This window comes from Myotis davidii, unplaced genomic scaffold (assembly GCF_000327345.1).
Source record: "Myotis davidii unplaced genomic scaffold, ASM32734v1 scaffold281, whole genome shotgun sequence".
Lineage (NCBI taxonomy): Eukaryota > Metazoa > Chordata > Mammalia > Chiroptera > Vespertilionidae > Myotis > Myotis davidii.
In genome coordinates this window covers 4,956,317-4,976,861 of record NW_006293784.1, presented here as the reverse complement: position 1 = coordinate 4,976,861, position 20,545 = coordinate 4,956,317, and the positions used below count along the sequence as shown (strand labels likewise).

Sequence of the window (20,545 nt, the reverse complement as noted above, 5' to 3'; positions counted from 1 at the left end):
CTGGCCAGTCCGGCTAAGTTGGCTGAGCGTTGGCCCGTGCACCCAAAGGTTGCCTGTTGATTCCTGGTCAGAACACGTGCCCAGGTTGTGGGTTCAATCCCTGATAAGGGTGTGTTTGGGAGGCAACCAACAAATGTTTCTCTTTTACATAGATGTTTCTCTCTCTCTCCCTTTCTCTCTCTCTCTCTCTCTCTCAAAATCAATAAAGACATTAAAAAAATAAATCTCAACTATGGACTTTTTTCAAATGTGTTTTGTTTATCCTGTACTGTAATAAAAATAGTACTTCTTTTTTAAAAATGAGATGTAATTCAGATTTTTAATGGTCTGACCTTCCCCAATCTACCCCTTAACACACTTTCTCCGAAGCCCTCCCTGTAAGTATTCTGAATAAGTGAGGTTTTACAGCAATATGTGGAAATGGGCTTTTGTTGTTCATTTGAGGCAGGAAATATTTGATATTAATTATGACTTGATGATTGCATGCTTTCCTGGTAAGAAAGGAAGTGGCCTAAAAAGCTGGAGTTTTGTTTTCTGTGTTTAAAAGCTTGGTGCAAGCAGAAAACATTATCTGTTTGTTTATAAGACTATTTCACAGGTGACTCCTACAAGAGTCCTCTTTAGTTAAATGCAGGTAAAGTAACTCAGAATTATCATCAAAATAGATGAAGACAAATGGCTGTTTGCATGAAAAAAAGAAGAAAAAAACAATTGAGAAAGATACGTTCCCAAAAGTGTGCCAAAAAGATTTTCTTTTGAAAAATTCAGAGCTAGAAGGAAAATATTATTTTCACAAGAGAAGCATGCATTTGGCCATTGACAAGCCATTTTCCTTTCCAAAGCTGGGGAGATTTTCAGTTGAAGAAGATTGACAACGTTGCCCCTGGGCTGAAATTTATAGTTTTCACCATTATGATTGATTTTTTTTTTGCAGCTAACACACTCTGATAGAGTTTTGAAAAAATTTTTGAGCTATGGCATCCTCACTATGGTACATATGTGTCTAGCTCCTGTATCCCAAGGCAATGTCTAATTCATGCCATCCATTTAGATGTATACATTTCATGAGCTTTTGAAGACATTTTCCTTTCTTTACTGAATAACCAGCCTTGTACATTTCAGACTCGTGGGAAATGATGGAAATGAGAGGGAGCAACTGCACAGCTGGAAAGAAACAAGTGCCTCTCTAATTAGCTAGTTAGCTCAACACATAAGCTAATGAATTCAACAAACATTTATTAATTAGTGCCAGGTGTTGTGCTAGGATGTGGGGATGCCACCTGGAGGAGACATGGTCCATGCCCTCATGGAGCTCACAATCCAGTGAGTTCTAGAAGGAGGTGTTATTCCAATTTCAAGTCACAGAGCGCCATGATGAAGATATACTTAAGCTCTACTATCTTCCACACTGGGAGCTGACCACCCCACTTTGTTGTAAACCTTCCAGATAAACCGTAATATTCATTATGAATAGGTTGGACTCATTTTTTCTCTCAAGGATTTTACTTTTTCAAGAAGGCTGACTGGCCAAACCATTATGTATTCCTTTGTAGGAAATATGCTTTTTATATACCACAGAAAAAGTAAGAATACTTCTTGCAAAGAACTGGGAGTAACAATGCTTAGGGGTGACCTAGAGGCCTTTTGTCCTTGAAGGAAACATGATTGTTTAGCCCCTGACACAGCAGTCTTTCTTTTTCGGTTCTTTGTGACTGACTTAAATGCACTGAACATCAAATTCAGGGGGTAACTCCCTCTTTTTATTTTGAGAGGGGGTCTCCTAAATAAGGCTTAAAAGAGTATTTTGATTTAAGTTTTACTAATATTTTAGAAGCTTCTGGATGGCATAAAAGTACTTTTAGAGTATGCTAAAAGTACAGCTTAATTTTACACCAAAGAAACTCTTAAAGCTACCTAAAAATCTAATTTTTATAAATGGAGTAACTTTTGTATTGAATATTTTTACCATTCCTTTTAGTTTTAAAGAGTTCAAAAATCACCTCATACTCTTAAGAGTTCTTCATTTCACATGAGACATTATTCCACCTGTTTCCTGTAACCTCTCAGTTATGAGATCAGAAACTGCTAACTCACAAGACTGTGACTTAGTGAACTTAGTCTCTAATGTAGCATCTTTAAAAACTCATCTTTATTTGTATCAAATCTACTTTCTCATCTCTTTGCTTTATAAGCTATAATTTGCTTTTTAAAAATATGGTGTAGGGGCAAGTCTTAAAGATGGACCCAGTGGGCCACAGTTTGGAATTCAAGCCCTTTTTCACTGACTGTGATCTGGACAATGATTTGCTTCAACAAACAGAATGTAGGAGTGATGCAGAACCTGTTCCATGATTACCCTTTAGAGGACTGGCAGCTTCTGCTTCCTCCTCTTGGAACATTTGTTTTTTGGAGCCCTGGGCTCCTCATTCACTACCTGACTGGAGAGACCATGTGAAGAGGCTCTGAGGCTGTATAGAGAGGGAGTGAGGTCCAGCTGTCTCAGTGTCCTGGTCAAGCCCTTGCTGCTGGCTGACTTCAACTTCATGAAAGACTTCACAAGGGACCAGCAGAAGAACCACCCAACTGAGCCCAGCAACCCACAGAAGAGTGAAACAACATGTGGCTGCTGTTTATGACCCTATGTGTCGAGGCAGTTGGTTATGCAGCATCACTAACAAACTATGCCACACCTGTTAATCATAAGACTTCAAATAAAAAGCAAGTGAATTGGCTCCCTCAGAATAATTCATATACTAACTTGAAGAGTTTTTATGGGAAAGTAAGCCTTCAGTGCTCTGAGAATCTAGGTTAGTGAATAGCATTCTTATTCTCGATCAAAAAACTCGTCAAAAGGTGGGATTCTCTCAGTCCTGGTCCTCACCAGGGCTCGTGGTTTCTTCATGACTTTCCCCAACTCATCAGAGTCCGAGCTAGAGCTGTCCCAGAGCACCTGTCCCCGGGCCTCTTGTTCACGGAGCCATGTTTCCATTTTGCCAATTTTCCGGGGACCATAGTCATTCCTTGAATGATGTTCTAAAAATTCTGCATTCTGTGAATTTCCTACAAAAAATTAAAAGTTGATTTAATTAATCCCCCCCCACCCCGACAATGGTGTATTTGTTTAAGTGCCTGTTTTTGTATGAACACAGAATAATCTGTTTGGTATTTTTAAAAATATATACACATCTACAGGATTCCATCTGGGGAAGCATTCAAAATGTTTCTCTTTTCCTTTTTTTTAAAAAAATTTAAATCTTCTGAAGGGTGCAAGAATATTATACCTGTACATATACCTGTACACTCCAACTCACCAACATTTTGTCATTATATATGTACTTTTCAGTTGATCCATTTGAGAATTAGTTGTAGAGTCACTGCCCCCCAGACCACATCACCACAAATCTCCTAAGAACAATGGCAGGAAGGAGAAAAGAAAAAAAGAAGAAAAAATAGGAGACTAAGAAGCCCTGACAAGATACCTCAGCTGGTTAGAGCATCGCCCTGATACACCAAGGTAACGGGTTTGATCCCTGGTTGGGACACATACAAGAGTTAACCAATGAATGCAAAAATAAGTGGTCAACAAATCAATGTTTCTTTCTTTCTCTCTCTCTCCCCTCTCTCACCATCCTCTCTCTCTAAAAAAAAATAAAACAAACAAGCAAAAAAGGAGATTGAGAAACAGAAAATAAAATGCAATGTATGATCCTGGTTTGGATCCTGGATCTAAAAAAGAAAGCACTAACAGGGAAACAAAAAGTAGCCATAAAGGGCATTATGGGGATAACCATCGATACTTACATATACGGACCAAACATTAGAAAATAGCATGTACAAATGTTAACATTTGTAAGTGTAATAATTATATTGTGGTTATGTAGGAAAGTTGCCCTTGTTCTTAGAAGAAGCTTAAAGAAAAATACTAAGTAAATAATAGCACAGGTGTCCAGATAAGACCAGAATTGTGCAGGTGACAAATGATGTATTTAGGATGACACTTCCCTGAGGTATATAGTTATTTTCACTATAAGATATCAGTTCCATCTTTCTTCAGTTTGGTCCATATTCCCATGCATTTACATGACACTTTACATTTTATATGTGCTTTCCCACAGATTTATATTAATTTTACATAAAACCTACTTGGTGACATGCTTTATATTCTCATTTTACAGATGTGGAAATTGAGGTTTGCAGAGGTTAAATGACTATAATTTAGCTGTAATCTCTTTGTCTATAGAATAATCTCATGTAGACATATAGCTAATAATTATTGAGAGATACTATGTACCAGGCACTGTTCTGAGAGCTAGAGAAGGTCCCTGCTCCCATTTATTACAGTTAATAAATGTCCTGGTGGGGCTCAAATGAAAGACCTTGATTCTAAGTCCATGGCTTTTTCTACCCACTACATATGGCTTCTGGAAAGGGCAAGAGCAACACAAACATCTTAAAACTCATAGAATTTTTAGCTCCAAAAAATGATGTTCACTTTGTGTAAGTTATGTATCATTTTATATATATATACATATACAGTATATATAATTTATGATATAAATATATGTAAAATGTGGGTGATTTCATTTTAAAGAAGCTGCAGGAAGTAAGCGACTTGAACTCTCACGTCAATTCCAAAAGAGGGAATGGAATAGGCAAATACAGCATAAAATCAGAGATGGGTACAGAGGAACCTTAACTACCAGAATGTAACTAGCAGGATCCTCCTGTAAGTCTATGCTCTTGGCTACACTCCATTTCTAGGAGAAAGCAAAGAGAATTGCTTTTAGAAGACAGGGGAAGAAATCAAAGGCACTATTTGGGAATAAGTGAAAAGGAATCATTGATCCAGCATATGCCTACTGCCGTGGTGAAATCTATAGGCTTTGCAGAGGGCAGCCTTCTCTTGAAAGATAAGGCTGAGGAGTCACAACCTCTGTATTTGCAGACTTTCCCACGGTTGTCTGGACAAAGCTCCAACAAGGCTGTACAAGAGGGTGGGTGAGAGAGCACACCTGGGAGTCAGAAGGACTGGGCCTTGAATATTGGCTCTGTTACATGGGACCTAATAGTAACTCCTACCTTATAGGTTATGTGAGGATTAAACGCAGTAATGCATTTAAGGGCAGACCACAGTGCCTGGCTTATAGTGAGCACTCCATAAACCTTTGCCAGAGCAAAATGAAGCAGCTCGGAAAAGCATGGGGAAAGCAGGAAAACCCCGTCACCATGTGTCACAGTCTCCCCTGAGCCCCTCCAATTCTGGAACATCTCCCAAAGACTACACCTGCGTTGGTTTTCCTTGGCCTGATCTCAAACAATGAGTCTCTATGTCTAACTGTAGCTGAGGCACTTTTCTTAGTTGTTCTGTCAATATTTTTTTTAATTGTAAAAGTTGTTTTTCTGCATGATTACACGGCATATTTTATTCCGGGACTCAGGAGTATAGGTTACATAGATGCCTCAAGTAGATTTTCAATTATTCAGCCTGTCCTTATTTCATTAACGTTATTGATTAAGCATCTTGTTCTTCTGAGCAGGAGCAGGGTCGCTTTCAGCTGCCTATTTTGCTCTTAGAAGCCCAAGGCCACCAGAGGCGCGGCCAGCTTCTCCCTAGAGCTCTCAGTGGTCAGTCTTGCTGAGTGGGGATTTGGCCCACAGCAGGGCAATCTAAGAGTGTAGACAATCTTGTACATTTGCAAGGGTGGGCTTGCCCTGGAGCAATACAGACAGGGCAAACTTGATGGGGCTCTCATTGGTGGGGCAACATAGCGCAGGGGTTACGTATGCAGATATCTGTTGGAAATCGCACCGCAGTCTGAGGCTGTGAGCAATCTGGGATGACTGCGGTGTGGGGCTGGGTAGGAGAATGGCAGGAGATGAAGCCAGGGAGGGAGTTAGGCTTTGTCCTCAGGCTGATGGGGACTCACTGAAGGATTTCTTTTAGCAACACAGTGAGTTGGTCAGATTTGCATTGTATAAGGCTCCTCCACTCTGAGTGCAGTACTTCTAGAACATTATTGTGCAGGGGAACCACTTTGGAATCTTGACAAAATGCGGGGCCTGATTCAGTCGGTCTGGGGTGGGGTCTGAAATTCCGCATTTCTAATAAACTCCCAGGTGATGCAGACCCTGCTGGTCTGTGGACAATAGACCTGTGGTTCTTAAACTTTACTGGCATCGAATCACCACGGTAGAGGGTGTTAAACCCAGATTGCTGTGCCCAGCCTTGCAGTTTCTGATTCAGTCACTCTGGCTGGGGCCCTAACACGTTCCCAGGTGAGGCTGGTGCTGGAGGTCTGGGGACCACACTGAGAACCACTGAAGTGGAGGGCTGATGTGGGAGGGTGAGACCTGAGTGAGGAGTGCAGTCAGGAGGCTGTCGCAGTAGCCCTGGTATGACACGATGGCCTAAAGGTGATATGGGGAATGGGAGACAGAAGGGAGATTTCAGCGCTAGGCGACCTCAACAGGACTTGGCGACTGACCAGCTGCAAGGAGAGGGAACAGAAGGGCTGGAAAGGCCCCAGAGCATGGAGGCCTCGCTGAATGCATGGATGCAGGAGCAGGCTTGGATTCAGTTTAGATATTCCGAGTGTGCTGTGGGGGGAAGAGTGGGCCGGGGGTGAGAGTGTCTGCCTGTGGCACCCAACCAGCTGATACCAATTTCCCGTTTAATATAGCCTCCACGTGCTTTATTCTCTCTCACCACAAGGTGAGGCTCTTTGGCCTTTTTCCCTCCTAGGGATGGAGCGAGGATTGCCAATAATGCGTACAAAGTACAGTAAGCCTCTATAACAGTGATGGCAAACCTGTGACATGCGTGTCAGGGGTGACACGCGAACTCCTTTTTTTGGTTGATTTTCCTTGGTTAAATGGCATTTAAATATATAAAATAAATATCAAAAATATAAGTCTTTGTTTTACTATGGTTGCAAATATCAAAAAATTTCTATATGTGACACGGCACCAGAGTTAAGTTAGGGTTTTTCAAAATGCTGACACGCCGAGCTCAAAAGGTTCGCCATCACTGCTCTATAAAGAAAGAAGCATCTTATTACAGTGCTTAAACTTCTGCCTTTTCTTCCGGGCTATCCAAATTACATGATGACCTACCCGCTATATTCCAGGAAGTAAATATCAGCTGGGACCTCAGGCTGTTCACTGACCTCCTGCCCTAACAAGTTCCTACCTGTACCCCTGAACGTTTATTTGGTGGTGATTGAAACACTTGAAATACTTTATTTTACTGAAAAAATGGCATGACTCACCTGGACTTGGGTTTAAGGTTTCATCAGGCAACACGGTTAGAAAGTCACCGTCATCTCTGGGGATGCTGTCAAGGATTTTCTTGGCTGTGCTGTCCCTCGGTTTCTCCTTATTAATCCTCGCCTCCTGCTGCAGACTTTTCTTCAACTCCACTTGGGCCTGAAAACGATCAGTTATAAATGGTTCAAGTCCTCCCAACCCCCATCTCCACCCTCAGCTACTTTCACCAGAATAGGTCCATGGGTCAGCCACTTTGCCAGTTGTGTAATCATCCGTGGGCATCTATGGTCCCCTAATCAGAATGGGACTCTCTTTTTCCTATAGAAGGCACAGAGTTTTTCTTTAAGCACAGGTTTGTTAGGAGAAGGGGGAGTATATCCACAGCCTCAAAAAGGTGAGGACTTCTGTGAAAGCATTTCTCCGAAGGCTAGTTGATATATTTGAAATAACAGCAGACAGTGGTTTTAGGCTTATTCACTGGAGTGAGAAGTTTGGAGCCATACTGTACATGGCTTTGTAACAAGAGGACTTTCTTGTAAGATCGCTCTATGGCAGTGGTCGTCAAACTGCGGCTCGCGAGCCACATGTGACTCTTTGGACCCTTGAGTGTAGCCACGAAGTTCCAATCGCACTGTATGTGTGCGCCCGCACACGGTATTTTGTGGAAGAGCCACGCTCCAGGGGCCACAGTTTGCCGACCACCACTCTATGGCATACATTGCAGAGATGCTTCAGTATTAAAATAAAGACCAACCCCACACCACTCACCCCCCCTTTTTTTTACTAAACCAAGAAAAATGATCTATCCCATTTTTTTCTGCTGGAGCCAGAATGTCATAGAAGCAAGAGTTTCAAAAGAGAGACCTGAGACACAGCTACATCCTATGAGGATTGAAAACAGAGGAAAGACTTAGTTGGTAGGAGAAGGAATATTGCTGGTTCTTCCCAACTCCTGTAGTTGAATCTTTTGGATCTAATGGCTAGATTTAAAAAGACTGGAGATGAACCCTTAACTACATCCATGTGCCAGGGCAGTTATCATGTTCAGTGACTTTGGTAAATATGATATTCTTCTCACATTTACCTCTTGTCTTTTCCGGTTTATTTCCAGCATTTGCATCTTATGTAAATATTGTCTTTTCCCAGAAGTATACATTGGAATTTGCATCTTCTTTTCCAATTCCTGCTACAAAAGATGACACCTTCATTAGTGTGAGGTAACTAGTTACGGACTCTGCAATCTAAACTTGAAATCCTTTTCGGAGCAGAACAAGATGAATCCACAATCGTAGTCCATAGAGATCTCCTCTGACATCAAAGGCGAACCACTGCAGTTCCCAGGTAAGACCTTTGTGTAGCTGCCAGCGAATGGCGTGGCAGTTGGCACTGTGTGCAATGTAGGTTTTTAAGGTTCCTGTGGAGTGTTTCAGACCTTGAATGGACATACCTTTTCACATCTCATTTTGACAAGATATCACTTCCCCTATCAATAGATGCGTATTACTATCTCCCCAGAAATGTGTTCTGGTTTGATGAGACCAACCTCTCTCTCTTTCTCCCTGTCTCTTCTACCACTGACTACTTGTCTGGCTATGAAATTAGAACCTATTTATACAGAGTGTTCCCCTATATACCAACATAAGCTCTGGTATATTACAGTTTAGGAAGGACTTGAAGTTGACTATTTGTGGCTTTGGTGCTCTTCCCATAAACTCCAGTGGGACAGTGCTGACCGTCATTGAGGGAATCAGGGATGAGTGCACACTCATTTACCACCAGATGCGTTCAGTGCTGTTTTATGGTGGCCTGTGGACAATGACTGTGTTCACTGATGTGAGCCTCAGGGAGAGGCCATCCCCTGAGGTGCTATCAGCCTCACAAACATGGCCTTGAGGATCCAAAACTACCTGGACATCTTCTACCAAGTGAGCCAGCACACAGCAGTATCTAGCTGGTTCCAAAATGAATCAGGAGTAGAAAGTGTTAGAAATCTGCTTCCACCTCACATTTTACATTTCTGCACGAGGGGAGTTTTCTCAGCAGAGTGTGACAAGTTTATAAAAAGAAAGAATTTTACAGCAGGCCCTTTCCAGGATGACTTTTTGGTGCGTTGTAATATGATTTATCCTGAAAACTGAGAACAAAGAGAAAGTTTTAGCCGAGTGGAAGAAACGAAAGGGAAGAGTTATGCTGGATTTTCCCACATATTTGAACACTTCTAGAATCACCAATTTCCAAGTACAATTTCTCTATCTCTTCTTCTTCTCCCTGTTCCCCCAGGAAGTGGAGAAGGGCCATGGGTTCACCTGACAGGCAAGAGCAGTTGCCAGCAGGAGGCAGGCCCAGGAGAAGACAGAGGGCTTTATCAAGTTCAAACACTGAATAACGTAATAGTGTGATTTGCTTTGAAGTCCTCTGTGCAGGGAGTACGTGAAAAGCACAGCCCCACCCTCCAGTTACACCCACCCTCTCCGAGTACCACTGCAGTTTACCTTTGCTTTGTGAGTCTTCCTGGGTTCTCGCTGGCTCAAGATCCTTTCAGAAGTAATTACTTGTGGCAGGTCAATGGGTTCAAGCTTCTAGAAGTCCAACATTTAGAGCATTCAGCATTCCTCGAGCCATGAGATGATGAAACATAAAAGCCAGGCATTAAACTATCTTAACACTTTGCGAAAGCCGCACTTGCTCTTGAGAGCACACAGAGAAGGCAATTTCAATGGGATTACAGTGGTATTCTGGGTTCTGTATGGTTCTATTGCACTGTGGTCAGTGACTTATTGATCTAAATAGTGGTCAGAGAGTTAAAAGACTAAGAATCCTTTTCTAGCTGCATTGAGGGACCATGTCTAAAGTTATCGAATAATGAGGATCTTAGAGTATTAGAGATGAAAGAAGCACCAAGAAGTTATTTTCCTCATCCATTAACCACCCAGCTGAACTCTTCTGGTTCCTGGAGAAGTGACGTATTTTAACATCTTCAGAGAAGCTCCCTTATCCTCCTCAATAATAATCCGTGGTGCTTAAGAGGCACACGTGAAATGGAGTTCAGTGTGTTAACAAATCTTAGACATGACTTTTCCTAGCGGGGGTTTGGCTGCATAGGGAAAGTGATGCTGGAGTTTCAAGGGGTCACTAATTGGGCAGCAATTGATGAAGCAGTAGATCTGCCTCCAGTCCTACTTGCCTCAGATGACTGGCTGCTCCAGAAGCTAGAGCACTGGGAGGAGATTGAGTAGGCAGGGACATAAAGGCTGCCCTGCTCACATTGCCATGCAGTCAACGACCTGGAGGGCCATGGAGTTCATTGCTTCACTCAGTGAATACTTATTGAACAATTGCCATATGCCAGGCATGGGGGTACAGTGGTCAAGAAAAATGGTCATGGTTCCTCATGGAGCTTACAGTCCATGGGGGAGGAGGAGCAGATAAACTTTTGCTTGTGTGATTATTTGATTAAGAATTACAAACTAATCAGCACTTGAGGGAAAAGTCTGCAGGGCAGGACTATGACAATGTATTATTCCTGGAGGACTCCACCTCAGAAATGGGTGGTATTATGAGTTGAATTGTGTTCCTTCTCCCAAACCTATACGTTGAAGTTCTAACCCCTAGTACCTCAGAATGTGACTTTATTGGGTAATGGGGTCCTTGCAGATACAATTAGTTAATATGAGGGTATTCGGGAGTAGGCTGGACCTTTAATTCAATATGTTGGTGTCCTCATAAGAAGAGGAAATTTGGAAGATCACCACGTGAAGATCACGGTGGACGTTGGAGTGATGTTTCACAAGAAAAGGAATGCCAAAGGCTGCCGGCAAATCACCAGAAGCTAAGAGAAAGGCATGGGACAGACTCTCCCTCCCAGCCCTCAGAAGAAACCTGCCCTGCCAACACCTCGATTTCACACCTCTAGCTTCCAGACTGTGACATAGTGCATTTCTGTTATTTTAAGTCACACAGTTTTTTACACTTCATGATTGTAGCCCTAGAAAAATAATACAAGAGGGAGAGGGGTAAGGAGGCAGTCCCCGAAAGTTTGCTGAAGAAGTAATTTTCAGCAGAAGTTGGAAGGTTGGAAGTATTAAGGGGACGAAGGTTAGAAGAGTGCACGAGCTATTGAAGGAATTGCAAGAAGTTGGCTGCAGTTCAGAGTGAGAGGAGAGCCGCTCAAATGAGGCTGGAGAGGGAGGCAGGGTCAGCTTATGCCAGGCCTAATAGGGTAGTATCAGATGTTGGTTTTCTTAAGACTATGCGCAGCCATTGACACATTTGAAGCAAAGTAGTGACACGATTGCTGCAGTTGTTTTTAAAAATGATCACGGTAGCTGCAGTGTGGAAACTAAACAACTAAAGAGAGTAGTGGTGGTGGGGGGAGGAGGGGGAGGGAGCGACTGTGGCTCCTGGAAGGACACTTGATGGACTCTACAAATATTTAAAACTGACCAAACAGGATTCATGATGGCTGGTGAGGGAGAGTGGAGTGTCCAGATGATATTCAGATACAAGGTACAGATAGTGTTATCAGTCACCGAGATGGGGAATTCTAGAGGAGGACCAGGTTTAGGCAGAATATAGCAGGAAAATACAAATTGGGTTTAGAGCTGGTTGTGTTTGAGAAGCCTTTGAGACATATCAGTGTAGATGCTGAGTAGATGTTGAGGTGTTGAACAGGCATGGAGTTCAGAGGACAGGTCTGTGCTGGGGGTCATTCCTGGGTAAAGCAAAACTGAAGCCATAGTCATGGGCGCGTCAAGAATGAGAAGAGCAGCGCCAAGGAGTCCAACACCGAGAGGCTGGTGTGTGAAGAGGAAATGGCCAAGGAGACAGAGTGATGGCTCGGGAAGCAGGAGGGAACCAGGATGCCATGTGCTGCAACAAACAATGTGAGCACTACTCCCTTAGTCCAACATGAAAGGCAAATCCTAACATCTTTTGAAATTACTTTTCATTGTAGTCTGATGTGTTGTATTATGAAGGCGTAGTCCTGGAAGCCGTGTAGCTTCCAAGAGTGAAAAGAGACAGAGCGAGACCACGGGAGATGGACGCTGAGCATCCAGCACTTATAGTGGGAGAGCGACATGTGCCTCCTGCTACTTCCCTATGGGACCGTTCCTGGTCCCGGGCCTGGGCCTGGGCTGTTCCCGGGAGGGCAGCCAGCATGTCCTTCTGCTAAAGCAGCCTAACGTGAGGAAGTAGCTTTTTGTTTGTTTTTAACATAGTGACTTAGCAAGGAGCTAATGAGAGGTGATCAATACTAATAAGAGAGAGGTTTGTCTCTCTTCTCTGCAGAACACAAAGATGCAGGACAAACGGGACCTGCTGGCAGAGGAAGCAGCAGCTGGTCAAGTCAGAACCCTGAGGGGAATGGAGTAGAAAAGGAAGGGGGATGGAGACCAAGGGTCAAGGGATATCCAGGCAAATGGGAGGGAGAATCAGCAATAACTAGGGAGTTTGGGGGGTGAGGAAAGAACAGGAAGTGTTTATGCTATCCCCTGGCGTGGTTCAGGATTCGGTTCTTTCTGGTGATTAGGCCGAAATGCCTTTGCAGCCGCTATTGTCCATCATGCTCAGGGTCACAATATGTCATCTCATTCAATTGTCATGGGAACCCTATGGATGATGATGATGATGGTTCCCCATGTCAGAGAGGTTAGTGACGTATCCAAAGTTGCATAGCTAGTAAGTGGCAACTCCAGGATTCAAACTCAGGTCTGTCCAGTTCCGAACTTCATCCTTTTTTCCTCCACTACTTGTTCCTAAACCTGATTTATCACTAGAAACTCTGGGAATGAAAAGAAAAAAGCCCTGAGCAATTCACTGGGGATTGAGATTCAACAGATCTGGGCTATGTTCTGGAAAAAAAAAATAGTATATACGTATATTTGTGTGTATGTTTAATTAATGAACTTTATTTTTTGAGCAGATTTAGGTTCCCAGCAAAATTGTGCAGACAGTAGAGCTCTCATATACCTTCTGCTCACAACCTCTCCATTATCAACAGCCTGCACCAGATTGGAACATTGATCACAACTGATAAACCTACAGTGACATGTCATTATCACCCAAAGTCTTTAGTTTACAGTAAGGTTCACTCTTGGTGTTGTACATTCTAATGGGTTTGGACAAATGTATAATGACATGAACCTACCATTGAAGTACCATATAGAGGTGGTTATATTACTCTCCAAATCCTCTGTGTTCTGCCTGTTTACTCATCCCTCTTTCCCCCTAACTCCTGGTGACAACTAGTATTTCCATGACTATCTCTATAGTTTTACATTTCCCGGAATGTCATAAAGTTGGAATCACACAGTCTGCAGTCTTTTCAGATTGATTTCTTTCACTTAGTAATATGCATTTATGTTTCCTCCATGTCTTTTCATGGCTTGGTAGGCACATTTCCTTTTAATGCTAAATTATTCTATTTTCTGGATATATCACAATTTATTTACCCACTCACCTACTGAAGGGTATCTTGGTTGCTTCCAAGTTTTGGCAATTATGAATAAAGCTGCTGTAAACATCTATGTGTAGACTTCTGTATGGATATGAGATTTCGATTCACTTGGGGTAAATACCAAGGAGTCTGACTGATGTACCTGCAGTTCTGATAAGGGTTAGGTAGCAGGTGTCTTCAAGTACTCTCTGCAGGCAATTACTTTCTTTCTAGCCATTGAAAAGAACCTAAGGGCTCACACTATTTCTCCCCCAAAGGACACTAGATGGCAGCAACTAACATTGCAAATAGGATCCCTCTGCTAAATCTTTTTTACTTGACCTGGGAAGCACTGCAGAAAATATTGGTGGAAAATTGGCTTCTCTAAACAAAGTAGTCAAGTGAAGTGGCCTCAGAATTCTGGCTTCATATTTAGTTCCTTTTCCCTCCCTGGGAAATGGGATGCCTCACTTCATCACCTTCAGAGAGAATACAACTGAAGGAATTACTTGGAGAATTGTTAGAATGATACTTAAAAAAATTACTTGTCTAAAGATTTCTGGATTATTTGGTTTTTCAAATAAAACAAATTGTCAGGACAACCAGTGGAAATGTCACATACGAGACAGGAGATTCAATCTGTTAGTGGTGACAAACACTAACCTGAGCTTCTATTTACTAGTAGGAGAAAGGTGGGCAGCGACAACCTGAAGAAAGCATAACGTTCATTTGGCACCATGACTGAAGAATGTGTCCTCTAAGGCTCTGGGACAAAGGTCAAGATGTCCAAGACAGCCTTGGAGGAAGAAATCGTAAGGCCAAGGGGGAATTTCTGGTCAAAGCATTGCAAGGAGCTCACATTTTAATAACATTCATTGCTCCAAACGTATAGCAATAAAAAAAATAAAGCAGGAAACCAAAAAGATATGGTCAGTCTTTGATACAAGATATGTATCTCCCTGACTTAGAAAACAGAACAGAAAATTTGGGGGAGACAGATCAATAAGGCATTTAGGATTCCTGATGGCTGTGAGTTATTTCTATAGGTTAAATGGGACCTAAGAGTGCTCCATACAAGATGGGAAACTAGAGCCAGGCTCACAGTTTCAACTCAAGAGCTGCATTATTCTTCACCCCTTTTCCTGGTGAAAAAAAAGCTGCATCAACATGTAAGCTGAGAGATGTACCAAGAAATATAACAAAAAAAATTACACAAGACCTCTGTCGAAAAATTATGAAATATTATTGAAATATCTAAAAGAAAATATAAGTGGAGATTTATGCCATGCTCATGGTTTAGAAGACTCAATATTGTAAACTTGGCTAATCTTCCCCAAGTTAATCTATTAATGCTGATAAGGTTTTTTGTGGAACTTGCCAAGAAGATCCAAACTACACATGGAAGAGCAAAGGGCTATGGATAGCAAAAGATAATTCTGAAGAAGAATAAAGTGAGGGGACTTCCCTTATTGTATATAAAAACTCGGTTTAAAGTTAATAGCTACGACAGTGTGGAATTCCCATGCAGATACCAAGTAGACCAGCACAACAGAGGAGAGAGTCCAGAAACAGGCTCATGAAGCTTTGGATATTGGATATATGACAGAAGTAACATTTCAAATCAATGATTTCAAAAGAATGAATGATTCTGTAAAGAGCGCTGGGGCAATAGATTAATCAAATGGGGAAAAAGTAAAGTTAGATTTCAACCTCACACCTGCACACAAATGAATTTCAGATGGATTAAGACCTAAGTGTGAAAAGTTAAATAGTATAAATGTTAGAAATACAAAATATCTTTACAAACTTGGGAAAGAGAATAATTAGTCAAAATACAAGAAATACAAAACATAAAGCTTAAGATCGAGAAATCTGACATTAAAACTGGAAATTCATGTGTACACACACCCGTGCATGCGCATGTGCCAAATGAAAAAGCAAACCATAGATGAAAAGAAGATATTTGCAGCACAGATCATTGAAAAAGGACCAGGTCTCATAAAGAATTCGTATGAATCACAAAGAAAAAGCTGATAGAAAATTGGCAAAGGACCAAAAAAGGTAAAGAAAAAGAAGTTTGTGACAAATTGTCTAATACCCCAAACAGCATAGACCACCCAGGTCAGAGCCATCCTCCGTATCTCTCATCACCAGTCTTTGTGCTCATCTTTCTCTCCTCTCCATTCATTCATTCATTCATTCATTCATTCATTCATTCAACACATACTTATTGCTCACCTACTACCTGCCATGTACTGTTTTAGATACTTATATACAGTATAGAAGACAACAGACAGAAATCCCTGCTTCTGTGAAGATTATATTCTAGCATTGGGGTTGGGGGAGGGTGAAAAGGCACTGAAGAACATAATAGGTAAGTAAATTGCTTGTGTTGGATGAAAATAAGTGTTCTGGGGGGTGGGGGTGGGGTGGGGAATAGTGAAGGGCCAGGGCAATCAGGAGAGCTAGGGTGAGGGTTGCAATTGTCAATGGATTGTCAGGATAAGCTTTCCAGGGAAGGTGAGATTTGAGCAAATCTTTGGAGATGAGGGAATCATTTGAGATTACCTGAGAAAACACTATAGAGTGGGGTGGGGGGTTGGGGTGGACATCTCCATCTTAGGCTGGACCTGAGATAGCTGGATGGGAAGGTGAATCAGGCCAGAGGGACAGTGATGGTCGACTCTTCAGCACGGGGCAGGCACATTTGCTGTAGAGTTCCCTGGAAGAGGTTCTCAGATCCAAGCAACTCCAAGTTAGAGAGAACCTGAGTTCATGCCCTGCTCTTTGCTTGAGGAGTAGATGTTCAGGAAGTAGGGAGTGCCAAATATGCAAGTCAAATTATTTAAGGTGCGATTCAACTTGGTTTAATAATTTAAAAAACACTTTTAGAATTTTCCCTGCCAGGGATTAGGCTATTAATTAGCATGTCATGGGAACCCAGCATTTATTATTCTCTCAAAAACCCATTTGTAGTGGAAAGTGTGCTGAGTCTCATTTGTGAAAGATAATTATAGTTTATTTCTTTCAGATACCTGCCAAGTTCCCAGTGATTTCCCTCTTCTCAGGGAGCTGCCTTCAGAACCTACATTTCCACTGCATGGCATGCCCCCTGGTCATAGCTCTTTGGACCAAACCTGGAGTCATGAGCGGAGCTGAGCCAATAAGATTTCTTTCTCTCTCAGGAATTTGGAATTGGAGCCAAGAGGGCCAGGCCACACTGTTTGACTGGAACTGTAAGATGCAAATTATTGGTCACATATCACCGATGGTCTTGAGGAGCTGGGAAAGTTGATTTGCAGGGAGGGAATAAAGCAAATGCAGAGAGAATAGCACAGGGGAGACACAAAGGAAGTTCTGCCTTTCAGGTTCCAAGGCACAGTTCTTCCCTGAAGTGCAGGTGCCTCCCAACTCTGGGGTTCAATAAAACACTCCTCTGTCCTTATTATTCATCACATTTGTTATGTGGGTTAGACAATTGGACTTCCAATCTAGTGATGCTACAGGTCTCCAGCAGGGAGTGCACTTTGATTTTTTTTCCCCCACGAGGGACAATGGGTCTCTTTCTTATTCATTGATCTGTTCGTTCATTCACAAAATATTGTGGGGCCTGTATTAAGTGTTAGTGACTGAGGATATAAGACTGGATAACACATGGTCTTTGAGCTCAAATAATTCATTTGTCTTGATTTTTCTTTTTAAGGTGGTTTGGTTAGGATGTGGGGATGCAGTCTTTGAAATACCAGAGTTCTCTTTTTGAGCTTGATGGATTGATGCACTCTTTCAGCGTATTCAGGATGGCTAGGTATGAAAAGCACTTTGTGAACTACAGACTGCTACACACTTACTTTTCACTGGTTACTTTTCATTAAACAATATTTTAAGGCTTTTAATCGTTTGGGAAAAGATGCTTTTTTGTGTGTGACCAAAAGATATAATCAGATCAAATAATGATTGTGAGCTTTTGGAGAAAACAGGTAAATAAAAACCAACTAAAAACAGAAATAATGCCTAACAAATGAGCTCAGATACACCTGGGATTGGTCTAGTCATCTGGGTGAATTGTGTAGCAGGTGGGATTTGGCTTTGATTCTTTTCAAATGTCAGCAATAGATCCTGCTCACTGAGACAATCCCCCTTCTCCCCCCACCCCCACCCCAGCCCTGCTTTCAGCTGGTGCTTATTTTCAAAGACCCACTCATATCTCTTTCCCCTTCTACAGTGAGAGTTCTGAGACTTTACAGTTCTCTAGAGAAAATTCATTAAATATTTATTAAGGTGAGTGCATTTAAAATTTGCTTTGCTGCCTTGAAATCCAATGTTCTCAATTTCAACAACCAGTTGACACTTAAAACAATAGAAGGGTAGGGACAGAAGGGCTGTAGAGATCATCTCTGCCCGGTTAAGAAAAAGGGGTGTGGAGACCTGATTGATATGTGGTCTCTGTTGTCCTTGTTAACTCTCTGAACTACATGAACACAACAAAGATAATGCTTTCTTTCTCAAAGAGGGGTTTGAGGATTAAATGGATGATATAGATCAAGTTGTCTGGGGTCTCTCTGACTTGTAGTAGGTGAAAATTAAATAGTGCTAGCTATTGTTATTGTTATCATTGTCTATTACAAGTGATTTCCCCATAGTCACTCAACTAATCAATGCAAGCTTCAGGTCCTTTGAGCCTCATCATGGCTATGTCTTTGGTACTATACTTTCTCCTTTTGGTAGTGGCTTTAAAAAGTGAAATCATTACAAGTGGAAACCGAAAGAAAGATGGTCTTTGCATTGATAACATTCTCTTTAACATTACTGTCATTCTTGTTTGCTTGGTCCTTTTTAATATCCCTCTTTTATGATTATAGTTAAAAAGGGATGTGACCATTAAATTCCTATGAAGCTTTTCAAATTTATCTTACTTGAAGTCTTCGGGGTGGATGCCTTTTAATAATACTTGTTTCTCCCTGTTCCAGTGGGATGTCAAAATACATGGCCCTGGGCACTTGAAGGATTGGGGGAGAAGCAAGAAAAAACATATTAGAAACAATTCACTATTAAATAAGTTTAACAATTAGTTTTTAGACTTTGTTAACCAATTTTGTACCTTCCTTTTTTTAAAAAAATATATGTCAAACCTATGGGTTGAATGTGGAGATGAAACATATAAAGCAGGAACCCTACATGAGAGCAAATGCAAAATATTAGCTTAGACGCAGAATTTAATTTCTTTTTTTCTCATTTCCTCCCCAAACGTATTGATGACAACCCAGCCAGTATGGCTCAGCAGTTGAGTGTCCACCCAGGAACCAAGAGGTTGACAGTTCAATTCTGGATCAGGGCACATGCTCGAGGTTGCAGGCTCAATCCTCAATTGGAGGGGGGGGGCATGCAGGAGGCAGTCTATTGATATTTCTCTCTCATCAATGTTTCTTACTCTCTGTCCCTCTCCCTTTCTCTCTTTCTAAAAAATCAATAAAAACATATTTTTAAAGAAATGTATTGATGACAAATGTTATTCAAACACAGGATTTGGCATGAAAAATAGAAATGTATGGATTTATTTTAATTTCATTAAATCCCCCCCAAATAATATAGGAAATCAGGATAAAATATAGCTTTAAGAAATAAAAATAAATTCTCTTTTTAGATGAACTAGATAGATAGATAGATAGATATTAGATAGAGAGGTAATAAAGAAATGGAGTAAATGCCCTAACCGGTTTGGCTCAGTGGATAGAGCACCGGCCTGTGGACTGAAAGGTCCCAGGTTAGATTCTGGTCAAGGGCATGTACCTTGGTTGTGGGTACATCCCCAGTAGGAGGTGTGCAGGAGGCAGCTGATCAATGTTTCTCTCTCATTTATGTTTCTAACTCTATCCCTCTCCCTTCCTCTCTGTAACAAATCAATAAAATATATTTTAAAAAAAGAAATGGAGCACAAAATAAGAAATAATTAAAAAAAGAAATAGCGTGTTTAATAGGAGTATGCAACGCTAACCATTGTATTTCCTAATTAAATAGTCCCCCTAACTAAGGAAAGACATTCCCACAGTCCCTACTGTAATATAGCATGTCAATATTCTTTCTTGATAAAACAACCTTCTTAGGAAACAGAGGCTCAAGAGCTCCATTGTGAATTGGATTTTTTTTAGCTGGATTTTTCTGAGCCCTTGGGACTGCTACCATGACCAACACTGCATGAATGAAGTTCTTGTCCTCTCCTCTTAACAGGCTGGAAGCATTCTGATTTCTAGATTCTTGTGTAGACTGTCCTACAGCTCCATGTTGCATTTTAAATGAAAAAATTCCTAGATAATTATGTATTTCTATCCTTGAGACACTTCAATGACCACCTTAAGCACTTTGCTCTGTCCTTATTTTCTTTTAAGAGATGCCAGCATAGTGAGCAAGACAGAAATAATAGCAATGGCAACCAAACACATGTGTGGGATTTAAAAATCTAAATATTTTCAGCAAAATTTTCTACAGTAGCCTGACTCTTCTGTAATTATATACTATGATTTGAGTGATATCACCTCATTATTTAATTTGATTCTCCTGAAATGGCATAGGCAGTGTCAGGTAGCTATTTTTATCCCTGATTTATAGTTGAAGAAAACGGAGGAAGTAAATTGCTCAAGTCATACTATTTGGTATTTGGTGGAGCTGTGGGTAGAATATGGGCCCCTGGAAAATAGTGGTCAAAATGCTCACTATGCCCTAGTTATTTATTTTTAATGTGATTTTGCCATTTCAAAAATAAGAACATTTCCCAGTTGTGTCTCTAATCCATTAGAATCAACTTTTACCATTCAGATACCAAAATCTTAAAACTGGATAAAGGGTTTA

At 41.3% G+C, this 20,545-nt stretch overlaps 1 protein-coding gene across 2 annotated transcripts in view; it reads right to left on the bottom strand.

Annotated features, from left to right (window-relative positions):
• Positions 1-787: 787 nt before the first annotated feature.
• The window catches only part of LOC102760463 (chromosome unknown open reading frame, human C14orf105), a 21,087-nt gene continuing 1,329 nt past the window's right edge, over positions 788-20,545 (bottom strand). The window contains exons 2-6 of one of the 2 annotated variants that reach the window (XM_006767672.1): positions 18,616-18,698; positions 9,759-9,845; positions 8,351-8,452; positions 7,269-7,425; positions 788-3,060 (exon numbers count right to left, since the gene is read on the bottom strand). In XM_006767672.1, the coding sequence (XP_006767735.1) occupies positions 2,825-3,060; positions 7,269-7,425; positions 8,351-8,452; positions 9,759-9,845; positions 18,616-18,698 (665 nt within the window). In that variant the 3' untranslated portion in view covers positions 788-2,824. The remainder of the gene's footprint in view (positions 3,061-7,268; positions 7,426-8,350; positions 8,453-9,758; positions 9,846-18,615; positions 18,699-20,545) is intronic. The other variant, XM_006767673.2, reaches the window with a different exon arrangement.